Source organism: Panthera onca, chromosome C2, assembly GCF_046562875.1.
Source record: "Panthera onca isolate mPanOnc1 chromosome C2, mPanOnc1 haplotype 2, whole genome shotgun sequence".
NCBI lineage: Eukaryota > Metazoa > Chordata > Mammalia > Carnivora > Felidae > Panthera > Panthera onca.
The window spans coordinates 156968276-156985684 of record NC_138347.1 but is presented as its reverse complement, the minus strand read 5'-3'; the positions used below and the strand labels follow the sequence as shown (position 1 = coordinate 156985684).

Below are 17409 nucleotides of genomic sequence, written 5' to 3'. Positions count from 1 at the left end.
GCCTCTGATTCCTGTATTCCCTTTCTATTTCGGTTTTGAATGAAGCATAGAGGTCAATATTTCCTCCTTTTTCTCTCCCCTTCCCCATTTACCCACCGTAGGTATTCAGCATGTTCTTGGAGACTCTAGTGGATTTCATACAAGTCCACAAAGATGATCTTCAAGATTGGTTGTTTGTACTGCTGACTCAACTCTTAAAAAAAATGGGTGCTGATTTGCTGGGGTCTGTTCAGGCAAAAGTTCAGAAAGCCCTTGATGTTACAAGGTAATAGTTTCTTCATCTATTTCCAGTTTATCCAGTAGTAATCAGGAGTGTTTAGTTTCTCTGTTTCAATTTCTGAGTCCTTTCAGTCCATTTATGCTGCATGGGCTTCATTTGAAAATTATTAATCATGCTCGTTCACATGATATATTTAATGCAACAATGGTCCTTAAATCAAACACTGCCTTTCTTATCTAAAACTGTCATGAACATTAGTTGAGTAACTCAAGGTCGTATTTTATCTTACTTAAGATATTCAAAATAGAGTTCAAGATCTTATTCAATCTAATGTAAAAAAAAAAAATATTTCCTAAATTTAAAAAGAATGTTTTGTTATGCATTTAAACATTCAGCATCTTTCTTCAGATGATGTTGAACCAGTGATCTGTTTCTACTTTCTTGTGTAGATAGATTGTTGAGGTGAGTCTAAGAATTCAGATACTAGGTCTAGGGAGCCAGTTCTGATCATGTCCACTTGCAGAATGTTCTGTTTACATGCACAGTTGAAGCAAGATAGACGGTTATTGCTGTAGTGTTGGTTTTTAAGCCCCTTTGGGCATAGATTCAGATGTTCAGATTGTTCTGGGAACAGCTTGTGTGCCTCCCGACATAGACGGTATACCGCTCACAGACACTGCTTTGTGCGTGCTCTTTGAGTGACGTGATGTTTTGGTAGTAAGCATAGTTTTCTGTTTAGTTTGCTAAACGTTTACTTGATTAATTTTTGTTCTGCTTTGTTCTTTCCTTATTTCAGAGAATCTTTTCCAAATGATCTTCAATTCAATATTCTAATGAGATTTACAGTTGATCAGACCCAAACACCAAGCTTGAAGGTAAAAATTTGCAGTCTTTCGAAGACATTGTAAGGAATTAAAGCGTTTTGTTAATAATGTTGACGTTTATATTTCTGTCTAATAAGAAGCTGTTCCATCAGTGGATTTTGTTTTATAAACTTTCAGACACTCAAGCCAGCGCTTCGGGACCAGCTTCACTCTTTTTGGAGCTCCAAGGTTTTTTTGTTTTTGTTTTAATCTGCATTATTTCTTTTCTTGACTCTCTTTAAAAACGCTGCCGTGTTTCAGAGAATGTTTGTGTGCATCTGTTTTCAACTACTAACCTCTGTAAGCCTCACTTTAAGCATGCACAGATTTTGTTTCAAATGTGGCTCAAATGCCAGACTGTCTCTGGGAGAAGCTTCCTGGGGATCTCCATTTAGAAGGCAGCACAAGTATGGCCGTCTAACTCTAAGCTGGTAACGCAGACTCGTTCTATAAAGTCCTCTCTCATCTTATGTTTGTGATTTCCCAGTTGTTTAAGTGTAGAAGTTTGAATAGGTATTTTGGGCAAACTGTCAGTTTTGCCTATGTATTTATTCTAGTAAACAAAAAATTTTAAGTTTAATCTCCCTGCTGTTCTCCAGTTCTCTTTAACTGAAACGATAACTTTTTTCTTCTTTGTGCAATGTGATATTTCTAATGTGTGCATAAAATTTAGAGTCGGGGTTAACTTTCTCAATTGCTATTAGCACACATTTTCTAGTTAACTTATGTGAAAACAAGGTGGATTCCAATTTGTGACTTAAACATAAAAGAAAAAATAATAAAGAGACCCCTAAATTCTTTAGTAGGGATGTTTTCTTAGTTTTATTAAATGAGATTAAAGTCAGGGAAATAACAAGCATATGTGCATTTAAAAGCCTTACGTTTTTCTGCTCTCTTCTGCACGAAATATATTTCTACAAGCATTGTTGCCAATGATCAATTTTCCTTTAAGTTTCTGAATATGATTTTGCCTTAAAATTCACAATTATGTTTGTTACCAGGGTTGACTTAGACTCGACATAATGTTAATTTCTCAGAGCTGCTTTATGAAAGGGATTCTATCTGTTTTGATTTTAAAACGTGACCTACAGGAGAATAATTTACTTGATATTATTGATATGTTTTGAATTCATTCTCTGTTCTAGCCATTGTGCAAGGCACTCCTAGGAATATAAAACTTACAATTTCTTATCATTATTATAATGCATGATAAACTGTAGTAAGGATTATGATTTAGGTACCAGGGAGTAGGCACTCAAGTGCTGTAGAAAATATACGTAGAGATTTTTCATGGGGCCGCGGAAAGGGAGGTCTAAACCGTTAGCTTAAGAAATAAGGGTCATAGGGGAGTTCGGGGAGAGAATAAAGTTGCTAAATGCCTAAAGAAAAACAGTGGGAAACAAAACTAATTAAAATTTGCTTTCCTATTGGGAAACATAGTGGGTACTGGAGTTACAGACTAAATCTGTAAAAGCCATTATCTATATGGCTTTTATATCTTATGTTATATATACATGTATTATAGATTATATACACACACGTATGCAGGCAACGTTGTAGGGGAAAATCACTCTAAAACTCCTAAACTGATACTTGAAGATAACAAGGAAAAGTTACATTGGAGCCATACCTTAGGCCAAAAATAAAAGTAACTTTAAATTGGGTGACAGATTAAGATTAAAACACTGAACAGGTTATAGAAAAAACAGGTTATACACAAACAACTTGTGTATGAGGTCTATAAAATTCTTTATTGATAAAAAATGATGGATCTTTCAGATAAAAGAGAAAATTTATTTCTCACAGTCATGTGGTTAAATGTCAGAAAAGAAGCAATAGAATAGGGGGAAATAGCAATACAGAGTGATTCTGAGTAATATTAAAAAGAATGATTTTGGGGATCTTTTTCTGGGTTTCACAGATATGTTGTAAAGTTAAACACACTTGAGCAGCTAGATTATTTTTCCTTCTCTGAATGCATGTTTGTGTTATTGAAATTCCAGACTGTGTATATAAACTCGTGAAATATCCTACTTAAATCTAAACCTTCAACTGATTATTATGTGTGTATTGTGGTTATTTTGCCTAGTAGGATTATAAACGCACCTACTCTGTGAAGCCCTTGAAAGCTTACGTGTCTCCGTAAATTGCTAAGGCCCTGCACTAGTTGAATCTCACGTAGAACAAATATATTCAGTTATCGGTGGTAGCAAGTTGAAAACGACGACATTGATGTTCATTCTTTGATTCACTGTAGTTGCTGTTCAGTTATTCACACTGAGAGGTGACACGGCTTTGGGAATCCAGAATATTAAGTGCTACTGTACTTTATCGGGCTTGCTACTGCAAAATCAGTCATAAGCCTCTTTCCCTCTCCACTGTACATCTTACCTGGACAGATGACGGATTAACTCTCAAATTTTTTCTCAATACATCTAAAAGTTATAGTTACTTCTTAAAATGTATTCATTTTGAGGCGCGCCTGAGTGGCTCAGTCCGTTGAGCATCTGACTTCAGTTCCTGTCACGATCTTGAGGTTTGTGAGTTCGAGCCCTGCATCAGGCTCACTGCTGTCGGCTCAGAGCCCGCTTCAGATCCTCTATCCGCCCCCCCCCCCCCCCCCCCGCCCCGCTGCCTCTCTTTCTGACCCTCCCCTGTTCACACTTGCACGTGCTCTCTCTCTCTCTCTCTCTCTCTCAAAAATGAATAAACATATTAAAAAAGTTTTAAAACTTTAATCATTTTGAAATGAAGAATGTAATCTGATCCCCCCCCCCCTTTTTTTTAAACTGGAAGCCAAAGGGGGAAAACGTGCAAGAGTCAGAACCTTATATTAACACTTTGCTTCCTTTACATAAAACTTGGCACAGTACCTCCCGAAGACCTTATTTGGGTTTAGGGAGACAAGTAACATCTTAAGATCAATAACAAGGGGAGACAGAACATTGAAAACCTGATTATCTTCGTCTTTGGCAGTATTTTTTCAATGTTGCTGTTTTAATCATACACGCCTTCCTTTATCTAAGTCAGCAAGTGGGTGTTTAGTATGTTGCTCTACGTAACACCTGCTCTATCCAGCTGTGCGGTTTGCCAGCTGCCACTTCTAAACCGCACTAGCAGAGTCTTTCAGAGTCCTTGTCTAGAACCGCTAGGGTGTTAGAAGATGTGACTTCTCGAAGTTTTTCTCAGCCGGTGCTTCTGCCCTCGCATCCCTGAGAGAACGGCGGTAATTGAACAGTGGCTCACTCTAAGGATGACAAAGGCTGAGCCTAGGAAGAAGCATGTACGCTCTGCCCCACCTGATTTTGAAGCCTGCGTTTGGCCACACCCCCACCTGTACCAGGCACCCAAACCTCAGGAATTACAAAGAGATGTTGTCTTTGCTCCAGCGGTCCTTGTGTAAAACTTCTTTGTGACACTTCTCTTGAAAGGTGGTTCTGGATCTCATGGGGTGAACGTTACTGTATGTTTGGCAGAAAAACCTGTATTGCCCACCTTGATTACTTACTTGGTTTATGATACCTTATTTCCAGAATACTTTGGTTCATTTCCCCAAAAGCCAAATTACACTTAATTTATAAAGACTGGCTCCCAGGGAAATGTAGACAAGAGTCAGCTGTAAGCTCTGAAGGCCGACTCAAGGAGAAGGGTATAATCTTGTCAAGAGAGTCTTCAGCATTTCAGACACAGGGAATGAAACACCTGGGATTTAAAAGTTCTGCTATATGTGAAAACAAAAATCCACATTTCCATGTATTTGTGCCTCAGGTATGTAGGTGGTTATGTAATTTCTTTTTTGTTATTGTTGACGTTTCGTTTCGTATTGGTTGGAAAAATAATCGCCTGATTGCTTTTGAAGTGTAGTCAGTATCCCTCAGTGACCGTCTGGTTGTCCTCTCTCATTTGCTTACCTCTGCAGGTGAAGGTTGCTATCCTTAAATACATAGAAACTCTGGCCAAGCAGATGGATCCAGGAGATTTTATAAATTCCAGTGAAACTCGCCTGGCAGTGTCTCGGGTCATCACTTGGACAACAGAACCCAAAAGTTCTGATGTTCGGAAGGTATGTTTTAACGTAAGATTTAGAAGGTAAATTAGAAAAACAAGTCAGTCATTTTGGATTGCCAACAAAGGGAATTAATATTTCTGGACGTTACCGGTTAGTATTGATTTATTTACTTGGTGATATGAAGACTTGTTTTTTTAATCTTCTCTTTTAAATGATTTAAAATTTTATCCAGTTAATATGAGTATAGTTTTCAAACTTAGAATAAGAAACCAACTCTCATTGCCATAGTCCTCCCAACCTCTAATTTTGTAACCATTCAAAATATAGTTGACCCTCTTTGGTATCCAAAATACATAAAGAACTACAGAACTCAACATCTAAAAACAAATAATCCAATTTTCAAAATGAGCAGAAGACATGAACAGACATTTCTCTAAAGAAGACATACAGATGGCAGGCAAACACATGGAAAGATGCTCAACATCACTCATTATCAAGGAAATGCAAATCAAAACCACAGTGAGTTGTCACTTTACATCTGTCAGAATGGCTAAAATCAAAAACACAGGAGACAATAAGCATTAGTGGGGATGTAGAGACTAAAGAACCCTCTTGCTTGGCTGGTGGGAATGCAAATTGGTGCAGCCACTCTGGGAGACAGTATGGAGGCTCCTCAAATAATTAAAAATAGAACAACTACCCTGTGACCTAGGAATTGCGCTGTTAGGTATTTACCCCAAAAATACAAGAACACTAATTCAAAGGGATACATTTACCCCCATGTTTATAGCAGCATGATTTACAATAGTCAAAGTACGGAAGCAGCCCAAGTGTCCACCAATTGATGAATGGATAAGAGGTAGCATATACATGTACAGTGGAATATTATTCAGCCATAAAAAGAGAATGAAATCTTGCCGTTTGCAACAACATGGATAGAGCCAGAAAATACAATGCTTCGCAAAATAAGTCAGAGAAGGGCAAATACCATATGATCCCACTCATGTGGAACTTCAGAAACAAAACAAAGGTGGAAAAAAAAGAGACAAGCCAAGAAACACTCTTCTTTTTTTTTTTTAACGTTTGTTTATTGTTGAGAGAAAGAAAAAGAGCATGAGCTCTGAGAGGGGCAGAGAAAGAGGGAGACACAGAATCTGAAGCAGGCTCCAGGCTCTGAGCCGTCAGCACAGAGCCCGACGTGGGGCTCAAACTCACAAACCGCGAGATCATGAGTTGGAGTCAGACGCTCAACTGACTGAGCCACCCAGGCACCCCAAACAGACTCTTAACTGTAGAAAAAAACTGAGAGGGATGGGGGAAATACAGAAGGGTGATTAAAGAGTACACGTATCATGATCAAAAAAATAAATAAAGTGAATAAAAACAAAAAAATACAGTGCACCCTTGAACAACACAGATTTGAACTGTGCCAGTCCACTTACATGCAGATTTTTTTTTATAGCGTAGTTCTGTGAATGTATTTTCTCTTCCTTATGATTTTCTTAATAACATCTTTTCTCTAGCTTACTTTATTAAAAGAATACAGTATATAATACATATAACATACAAAAGGTATGTTAATCAGCTGTTTATATTGCCATTAAGGTTTCTGGTAAACAGTAGGCTATTAGTAATTAAGTTTAGGGGGGAATCAACTTATAAGAAGTGCAGAGTTGACTGCACAGGTTGGTGTCCCTAACCGCTGCATTGTTCAAGGGTCAACTGTAGTCCAAATGTTTCTACTTGGATGTACCAGTGTATTTCAGATAAGAATTTACAGTGTTTCCTGATTTACTCATTTTGGGCGTGATCTATTGATCTGTTGACAAATCTAGCCATGAGTAGCTTTCTATCTACCTTTGTACATAAGAACTTAGCTTAACCCATACCATTCCCACATCTTTCCGTGTATCTTTCCCCATGAGTTTCCGAATACGTATGAATCAGATATTGGTAATCAATAGAATCCATTTACCTTTTGACTGTGGAAGGATTCGCTCCTGTACCAAGTGGTTTGTCTCTTCCTTCTTTTCTTATAAGAGTTTTGTCGTGGTGTAAATAATTTGCCTTGTTTTTCATTTGCCTGGGTTTTTTTTAACGTTTATCTGTTCATATTTTCGCCATCTCTGCAACATGCTTGTGGCTCACGTTTTCCATGTGCTCAAAGACGTAAGTTACTTATTTATTTATTGCATGGGGAGCCCCTCCTTAGACGTTTCGTTCTTCTCGCCATCGTCCTGCGACTTCGGCTTCACCCGTCATTTCTTGCATCCTGCACGTAGCATTGCTCACTCTCTTCCTTTGTGAATCATTATCTTCAATATTTACTACAAACAAGAGCATGGAGTATACACTTTTTGACCTTTATTTCTAATGGTGAACACTTTACCCAACAGAAGCAGAATATTACCTTCTTCTCAAATGTACATGGAACATTCTCCAGGATAAGACCACATGCTAGGTGATAAACCTCAGTAGCTTTCTTAAAAGGATGAAAATAATACAGAGAATGTTCTCTCACCACAATGGAATGAAACTAGAAACTAGTAACACGGAAGTGTGGAGGGCTCACGAATATGTGGAAATTAGAGAACTTCTAAATCACCAGTGGATCAAAGAAGAACTCAAAAGGGAAGTTAGAAAAATACAGTGAAGTGAATGCAAATGAAGACATGATATACCGGAACTTACAGGATGCAGCTATAGCAGTGCTTAGAGGGAAATTTATAAGTGTTAATGCCTATTATAAAAAAGAAGAAAGATCTTAAATTAGAAAGCTTAACTGCCACCTATGACATGGGAAAAAGAACAAACCCTAAAGTAAACAGGAAGACATAAGATTAAAGCACAAATTAACAAAATACAAAAACGATAATCAGTGAAACTAAAAGCTGGTTTTTTGAAAGATCAACAAAATTGGCAAACTTTTAACTAGATTGACAAAGAAGAAAAGAGACTTAAATTACTAGAATTCGAAATGAAAGAACAAGTAAAGAGATTGACTTAGTAATCAAAAAAGAACCCACAGAGAGAAGCCCAGGCTCAAATGGCTTCACTGGTGAATTCCAGCAAACATTAATACCAGTTCTTTAGAAACTCTTTCAAAAAACAGAAGAAAGAACACTTTCCAACTCATTCTACGAGGGCAGTTTTACCTTGATACCAAAACCAGACAATGATGCCACACACACACACACACACACACACACACACACACACACACACAAAAGCCTACAGGCCAGTATCTCTTACAAATATGGATGCGTTTAATCCTTGACAAAATATTAGCAAACTAAATCGTGCAGCATAGAATTACACACCACGCACAAGTAAATGGGATTTATCCCGGGAATGCTGGGTTAAATTAACATCTGAAAGTATGTTAATGTAATACACCCTGTCAGTCACAAGACAAGACATGTGATCACATCAATAGAAAAGGCATCTGGTGGTGTCCCTGGGTGGCTCAGGTGGTGGCGCATGGGACTCTCCACCTCATGGTTGTAAGTTTGAGCCTCATGTTGGGTGTAGAGATGACTTAAAAATAAATCTGTGAAAAAAAGAAAAAGACAACTGGCAATACCTTAACATCCTTTCATGATTTAACCCCCCCAAAAATCAAAACCAAAAAAACCTGGTAATGGAAGAGAACTTTCTCAACCCAAGAGAGGGTACCTGCAAGTATCCACAGCTAAAATCATACTTAATGGTAAAAGACTGGATGCTTCCTCCTTGAAATTAGGAGGAAGACAGGATGGCTGCTCTTAGCATTTCTATTCACCATATACTCTGCAATTCAGTATATACTATGTGTTACACTCTGGTCTAAGTGTGCAGTACCCTTATGTCTAAAAATATGTACAACTCAGCAATTTCTATTTCTATTCAACTGGGGGTTCTAGCTATGACAGGAAAAAATAAATGAAAGGCATCCTTGGCAAGTGACATATTGGATAAAGGGTTAGTGTCCCAAAATCTATGAAGAACTTACCAAACTCAACACCCCCCAAAAAATTATCCAGTCAAGAAATGGGCAGAAGATATGAATAAACACTTTTCTAAAGAAGACATCCAGATGGCTAACAGACACATGAAAAATGCTCAACATCACTCATCATCAGGGAAATATAAATCAAAATCACAATGAGGTACCACCTCACACCTGTCAGAATGGCTGAAATTAACAACTCAGGAAACAACAGATGTTGGCGAGGATGTGGAGAAAGGGGAACCGTCTAGGCTCTGTTGGTGGGAATGCAAAGTGGTGCAGCCACTCTGAAAAACAGTATGGAGGTTCCTCAGGAAATTAAAAATAGAACTACCCTGTGACCCAGCAATTGCATTACCAGGACTTTATCTAAAGGATACAAAAATGCTGATTTGGAGCACCTGGGTGTCTCAGTTGGTTAAGCGTCTGACTTCAGCTCAGGTCATGATCTGGTTTGTGGGTTTGAGCCCCACATCAGGCTCTGTGTGACAGCTCAGAGGCTGGAGCCTGCTTTAGATTCTGTCTCCCTGTCTCTCTGCCCCTCCCCCACTCACACTCAGTCTCTGTCTCAAAAACAAACACTAAAAAAGTACTGATTGAAAGGGGCACCCCCAATGTTTATACCAGCACTATCAATAATAACCAAATCACGGAAACAGCCCAAATGTCCATTGACTGTTGAATGGATACACACACACAAGCATACACATACATAAACACAATGGAATATTACTCAGCAGTGAAAAAGAATGAAGTCTTGCCATTTGCAACAATGTGGATAAACATTGTTGCAAATGGCAACTAGAGGGTATTATGCTGCGTGAAATCAGAAAGCCAGATTTATGATTTCACTCATGTGGAATTTGAGAAACTCAACAGATGAACATAGGGGAAAGGAGGGAAAAATAAGATAAAAACAGAGGAGGCAAACCATAAAAGACTCTTAAATACAGAGACCAAACAGGGTTGCTGGAGGGGAGATGGGGGAGGAGGATGGGCTAAAGATCCCATCTCATGGATGGTGGGCATTAAGGAGGGCATTCTTTGGGATGAGCACTGGGTTCTACTCCTGAAGCCAAGATTACACTGTATGTTAACTAAATTGAATTTAAAGCTAAACAAACAAATAGATAAATGGCATCCAGATTGGAAAGAAGTAAAACTATTTCCATTTGCAAATGATACGATTATATGTAGAAAAAATCCTAAGGAATCACTAAAAAACTATTAAAACTAATAAACAAGTTCAGCAAGGCAGCAGGATATAAAACGCTATCCAGAAATTATAGTTCTAAACCCTTGAAATGAGTAATCCAGAAATGAAACTCAGAAATCACTTTCATTTACAACTGCATCGAAAAGATTAAAATCTGTAGGAATAAGTTTAACAAAAGAAGTGCAAAATTTATAGTAGAAAGTACAAAACAGTTTTGAGAGAAATTACAGATTTAAATAAACCAAAAAACATTCCATGTTCATGGATGAGAAGACTTTATGTTGTTAGGGTGGCAATACCACCCAAAGTGATCTACAGGTGAAATGCAATCCCTATCAAAATCCCAGAAATTTGTAGAAATTTACAAGCTCTTTCCAAAATTCATATGGAATTGCAAGAGACCCATAATAACCAAAGCAATCTTGTAAAAGAACAAAGTAGGAGGACTTCACACTTCCTGATTTTAAAACCTTATATAGGCAGGCATACTTAAGAAAACTGCAAATTTAGTTCCAGACCACTGCAATAAAGCCAAGTCACATGATTATTTTCAGTTCCTAGTGTATATAAAGTTATCTTTATGCTGTGGCCTATTAAGTGTGCAAAAACATTATGTCTAAAAAAAAAAAGTACATGCCTTAATTTAAAAACACTGCTAAAAAATGCTAATTATCATTTGAGATTTCAGAGCCGTAATCTTTTGGCAAGTGGAGGGGCTTGTCTCAGTGTTTACTAGTTAAGGTGGTGGTTGCTGAAGCAATGGCTGTGGCAGTTTCTTGAAATAAGGCAGAAGTTGGGGCGCTTGGGTGGCTCAGTCCGTTGAGGTCTGACTTTGGCTCAGGTCATGATCTCGTGGTCTGTGAATTTGAGCGCCGTGTCAGGCTCTGTGCTGACAGCTCAGAGCCTGGAGCCTGTTTCAGATTCTGTGTCTCTCTCTCTCTCTCTCTCTCTCTCTCTCTCTGCCCCTCCCTCACTCATGCTCTGTCTCTCTCTGTCAAAAATAAATCAACATTAAATTTTTTTTTTTTTTAAAAAGGCAGAAGTGGTGGGAAACAGTATGGAGATTCCTCAGACAACAATAGAAATACTATATGATTCAATAATTTCACTACTGGTTATTACCCAAGGAAAGTGAAGATGCTAATTTGAAAAGGTCTTTTGCACCCCTGTGTTTATTGCAGCATTATTTATAATAGCCAAGATATGGAAGCAACTCAAGTGTTCTTTGATAGATGAATGGATCTATTCATCTAGTCATAAAAAAAAAAAAAAAGGTTGAGATCTATTACTAGCCATAAAAAAAAAAAGGGTTGAGATCTATTACTAGCCATAAAAAAAAAAAAAAAAAAGGTTGAGATCTTACCATTTGCAACAACATGGATGAACCTAAAGGGTCTTATGCTAAGTGAAAGAAGTCAGATTGAGAGAGACAAATACCATGTGATTTCACTTATGTGGAATCTACAAAACAAAGCAAATGAATAAACAAAAAGCAGAATCGGACCTATAAGTATAGACAACAAACAGTTGTCGGAGGGAAAGGGGCCGGGGGGTGGGGGGGGCGGGGAATGGGAAAAATGGGTAAAAGGAAATGGAAAATACCAGCTTCCAGTTACGGAGTGAATAAGTCACAGTTGTAAGAGGTACCACAGAAGGAATATGATCAGGGATGTCATGACTGCATTGCTCGGTGACAAACGATAGCTACACTTGCGGTGAGCATAGAATAATAGAGAAGTCAAGTCACTATGTTGCATACCTGAAACAATGTCATGTTGGGTATCGGCTACACTCAGAGTTTTAAAATTGTTGTAAAATAACTAAGTCAAAATAAAATCATTAAGAATTCATGTTTAAAAAATAAGACTGTGAAGTTCCCCACATCGATCCACTCTTCCTTTTCCAACAGATTTCTCTGTAGCATGAGATGCTGTTTAATAGCATTTTTCCCACAGAATTTCTTTCAAAATTGGAGTCTGTCCTGTCAAACCCTGCTGCTCCTTTATCAACTAAGCTTATGTAATATTCTAAATCCTTTGCTGTTACTTCAACAGTCTTCACAGCGTGCTCACCCGGAATAGCTTTCATCTCAAAAAACCACTTTCTCTGTTCATCCGTAAGAGGCGTCTCCTCATGTCCCAGTTTCGTCAAGAGAAATCTGGGCACATTTGCAGGCCGCACTTCTCATTCCACTTCTCCTACTGTTTCCACCACATCGGCAGTTGCGTCCTCCCCCGAAGTCCTGAATCCCTCAGAATTGTCCTTGAGGGCTGGAATCAGCTTCTTTGAAATTCCTGTTAGTGTTGATATTTTGACCTCTTCCCATGAATCACAAATGCTCTTAATGGCATCTAGAATGGTGCATCCTTTGCAGAAGATTTTCAATTTCCTTTGCCCAGATCCATCGGAAGAATCACTGTGGCAGCGGTAGCCTTGCAAAATGTATTTGTTTCTTTTTTGTTTTTGACAGAGAACTTGAGTGGGGAGGGGCAGAGAGAGGGAGAGAGAGAGAGTCCCAAGCAGGCTTCGTGCTGCCAGTGCAGGGCCCGGGGCAGGGCTTGAACTCAGGAACCGCGAGATCGTGACCTGAGCTGGAATTGAAGTCAGACACTTAACCTACTGAGCCGTCCAGGTGCCCTCAAAATGTATTTCTTAAGTAAGAAGACATCAAAGTCAAAATTACTTCTTGGGGCACCTGGGTGGCTCAGTCATTTAAGTGTCTAATTCTTGATTTCGGCTCAGGTCACGATCGCACGGTTCGTGAGTTCGAGCCCCACGTTGGGCTCTCTGCTGTCACCACAGAACCTGCTTCAAATCCTCTGTCTCCGTCTGCCCCTTCCCTGCTCTCTCTTTGTCTCTCTCTCTCTTAAAAGTAAATAAACATTAAAGAAACATTTTTTTTTTTAATTAGCTTATGACCCATGGGCTGTAGCACGGATATGGTGTTAGCAGGCACAAAACCGACATTAATTCTTACTGCACAGCTCCATTGTAGCTCTTGGGTACCGGTGCATTGTCATGATCCATAATATTTTGAAAGGAATCTTTTTTCCTTCAATAGTTCTCAGCAGTGGCTTCAAATATTCAGGAAACCGTGTAAACAGATGGGCTGTCCTTCCGGCGTTGCTGTTTCGCTTACAGAGCACAAGGAGAGTGGATTTAACACAATGCTTAAGGGTCTCAGGATTTTCACAATGATGCGAGCACTGGCCTCGACTCAAAGTCACCAGCTACATTAGCCCGAACAAGAGAGTCACCCTGTCCTCCGAAGCCAGGCACCGATTTCTCCTCTGCAGCCGTCAAAGTCCTAGGTGGCGTCTCCTTCCTGATGCAAGGCTGCTCCGTCCACACTGGAAATCCGCTGTTTAGGCAGCTACCTTCGGGGGTCGCCCCAGCTGGGTCCTCTGAGGAACGCTTTGGGACTCCCGTGCTGCCTGTGCTACTTTGCTACCTGTAGGTGACGGAGACGGCTCCTTTCCTTCAACTTCACGAGCCAACTTCCGTGGCTTCCTCACCAATCTCGGGCTTCACGGAATTGAAGAGAGTTAGGGCCCCGCTCCGGATGAGGCTTTGGCTTAAGGGAGCGTTGTGGCTGCTCTGGTCTCCTCTCCAGACCACCGAAACTAGGTCCAGATCGGCCATGAAGCCGTTCTGCTTTCTTACCATTCATGCTCAGTTTCCTTCGAGCACCTTTCCTTTGCAGTCCCAAGTTGGCCGCGTGCCACAAGAGGCCTAGCTTCTGGCCTGTCTTGGCTTTTGACTTGCCTTCCTGAGCTTAATCACCGCTAGCTTTGGATTCAGTGTCAGACCCACGCAACGCCTTCTTTCACTTGAACACGTAGAAGCCGTTGTGGAGCTATTAATTGGCCTCATTTCAACACGGCTGTGTGTCCAGGAACAGGGAGGTCTGGGGGGGAAGGAGAGAGACGGGGAGCAGCTGCTCAGTGGAGCAGTCAGAACACACACATGTATCGATTGGTATCTCGTTTGGACACAATTTGCGGTACCCCAAAAGAATTACAAAGTAACGTGAGAGATCACAGTGAAAGAGTTTGAAATGTTGCAAGGATTATCAGATGTGACACAGAGACGCAAAATGAGTAAATGCTGTTTGAAAAAGTGTGCCGGGGGCATCTGGGTAGCTCAGTCAGTTGAATGGCCAACTCTTGATTTCAGCTAAGGTCATCATCTCATGGTTGTGAGATCGAGCCCCACATCAGGCTTCACACTGAGGCTGGAGCCTGCTTAAGATTCTCTCTTAAACATTAAATTTTTTTTTCTTTTTTTCTTTTTTTCAAAAAAAGGCGGGGTGCCCCTGGGTGGCTCAGTCGGTTAGGCGTCCAACTTTGGCTCAGGTCATGATCTCACGGTTTGTGAGTTCGAGGCCCATGTTGGGCTCTGTGCTGACAGCTCAGAGCCTGGAGCCTGCTTTGGATTCTGGGTCTCCCTCTCTCTCTGCTGCTTCCCTGCTTGCTCACTCTCTCTGTCAACGATAAATAAACATTAAATAAAATTAAAAAAAGATTCTCTCTCACCTCTGCCCCTCTCCCCTGTTCATGTTGTCTCTCTCTCCCCTCCACGCCGCTCTCTAAAATCAAAAAAGAAAACATGTGCCGACAGACTTGTTCAACACAGAGGTTTGCCACAGAACTCCACAATCTATAAAGAGCTTATCAAACTCAACACCCAAAAAACATACAATCCAATTTAAAATGGGTAGAAGACCTGAACAGACATTTCTCCAAAGAAGACATACAGATGGTCAACAGACGTTTGAAAAGATGCTCAAAATCACTCATCATCCCGGGAATGCAAATCAAGACTGCGATGAGTTACCGCTTCACATCTGCCAGAATGGCTAAAATCAGAAACACAGGAAACAAGTGTTGGTGAGGATGTAGAGAAAAGGAACCTTCTTGTGTGGTTGGTGGGAATGCAGATTGGTGCAGCCACTGTGGAAAACAGTATAGACGTTCCTCAAGCTAAAAATGGGCCTACCGTACGATCCAGTAGTCATACGACTGGATATTCACCCAAGAAATACATAAACACAGATTCGAAGGGATACATATCCCCCTATGTTTATAGCAGTATTGTTTGTAATAGCCAAATTATGGTAGCCGCCTAAGCATCCATGTATAGACGAATAAAGAAGATGTGGTATACATACATAGTGGAATATTAGCTACAAAAAAGAATGAAATCTCGCCATTTGCAATGATATGGCTGGAGCTAGAGAGTATAATCCTTTGCAAAATAAGTCAGAGAAAGACAAATACTGTATGATTTCACTCGTGTGGAATTTAAGAAACAAAACAAGTGGGGCCCCTGGATGGCTTGGTGGGTTAAGCATCCAAGTCGTGGTTTCGGCTCAGGTCATGATCTCATAGTTTGTGAGTTTGAACCCTGCATCACACTGTCAGTGTGGAGCCTGCTTGGTATTCTCTCTGTCTCCCTCTTTCTCTGCCCCTCCCCTGCATGCGTGCACATGTTCTCTCTCTCCCTCTCTCCCCCACTCCTCTCTCTCTCTCTCTCTCTCTCTCTCTCTCTCAAAATAAATAAACTTAAAAAAAAATCAGCAGCAGTAAAGGGAAAAAAAGAGAAACCCAGAAACAAATTTAACTATAGAGAACGAACTGAAGGTTACCAGAGGGGAGATTGGTGGGGAGATTACATAGGTAATGGACCGCACTTCTGATGAAGACGGGATGAGGTGTGTAATTGTTGAATTGCTGTATTATACACCTGAAACTGATAACCCTGTTATGCTAACTAACGGTAAAAACTTTTAAAAAAGGAGGGGAGTCACCTGGCTGGCTCAGTCAGTGGAGTGTAGGACTCTTGATCTCAGGGTTGTGAGTTTAAGTCCCACGTTGGGTGTAGAGATTACTTAAAAATCAAATCTTTAAGAAAATAAAAAGACAGAAATGGAATACAGTACTCTAATAAAGACCTGGTTTATGCTGTGAAAGAAGTAAGTTAATTAATTAAAATCTAGGGCCATCATGGTGTCTCAGTTAAGCTTCGACTCTTGATCTCGGCTCAGGTCAGTTTATGAGATCGGCCCCATGTCAGGCTCTGCACCAACGGCATGGAACCTGCTTGGGATTCTCTTTTTCCCTCTCTCTGTCTGCCTTTCCCCCACCCCTCAAAATAAACATTTTAAAAAAATGTATCTAGTAAAAAAAAATGTGATACTATAATATAAACTAATGAAAACGGGCTTTATCAAAATATACTCACAAACCATTGCATTTCAAATCATGCAACTTAAACCCATATTACTTAATGCAGAAATAGAGAAATAGTTGATAGAACATAGAGGATCCAAGACACTTAGGTTTATTTAGGAGGTTAACTCACAATAAGGGTGTCACTTTGAGTCACGAGGAAAGGATACACTGACCGGGAAGTGGTTTTGGAACAGCTGGGTTCTCTGTCTCTGGGAGGAAAGAAAGCAGAGTCTCATACACCAGAATAAACCCTAGATGGAATAAAGTGTACCTTAATTCATTGGCTCAAATAAACTTGAGGTAGTTTTAATATTTTCCAAAAAAGATCATAAAGTTTTGTTTCAAAATACACGCAGTTTCACTTAAGCACTGTGTTAGAGTGCGTACCCGCACAATGTGTGTTTTGTCGTTTTCAGAAAACTGGGCTGATGTCACAGCTGTGGTTTTATTAGCTCTTTCCTTCGGCAGTGTCTAACAGCCCTCTGCCGATCTCTTCGTGCGTTCAGCTCCGTCACCTTCCAAGGCTGTGTTCTGTGGTCTGCCGTCGCACCAGTGGAGCAGAATGTAACCATTCCACTGGTGTTGCATGTTCAGATGTAGTAAACTTAGGACACTTAAGTTTTCTAAGACTGGGATCTGAACACGTCCAGAATCAGATGCACACGTTTCCCTCTGAGTCATGATTGTGAGCTATGTGGGTTTCTTTCTCCTCTCGTTAAGTTTCTTTGAAATCTGAATTTCAAAGTTTGGCTTTCAGTAACTCAGTTATTTTTTTTTTTTTATTTTTTTGTAATGTTTTCATTTATATTTTGGGACAGAGAGAGACAGAGCATGAGCAGGGGAGGGGCAGAGAGAGAGGGAGACACAGAATGGGAAGCAG

At 40.0% G+C, this 17409-nt stretch overlaps 1 protein-coding gene across 50 annotated transcripts in view; it reads left to right on the top strand.

The window, feature by feature from the left end:
* CLASP2 (cytoplasmic linker associated protein 2) overlaps positions 1–17409 on the top strand; it is a 180418-nt gene that overhangs the window by 136971 nt on the left and 26038 nt on the right. For 31 of the 50 annotated variants that reach the window (XM_060638093.3, XM_060638092.3, XM_060638103.3 and 28 more), the window contains 3 exons: positions 102–265; positions 1017–1095; positions 5003–5146. In XM_060638093.3, the coding sequence (XP_060494076.1) occupies positions 102–265; positions 1017–1095; positions 5003–5146 (387 nt within the window). Of the gene's footprint in view, positions 1–101; positions 266–1016; positions 1096–1221; positions 1273–5002; positions 5147–17409 lie in introns of all 50 variants that reach the window. The other 19 variants (XM_078432528.2, XM_060638088.3, XM_060638091.3 and 16 more) reach the window with 1 other exon arrangement.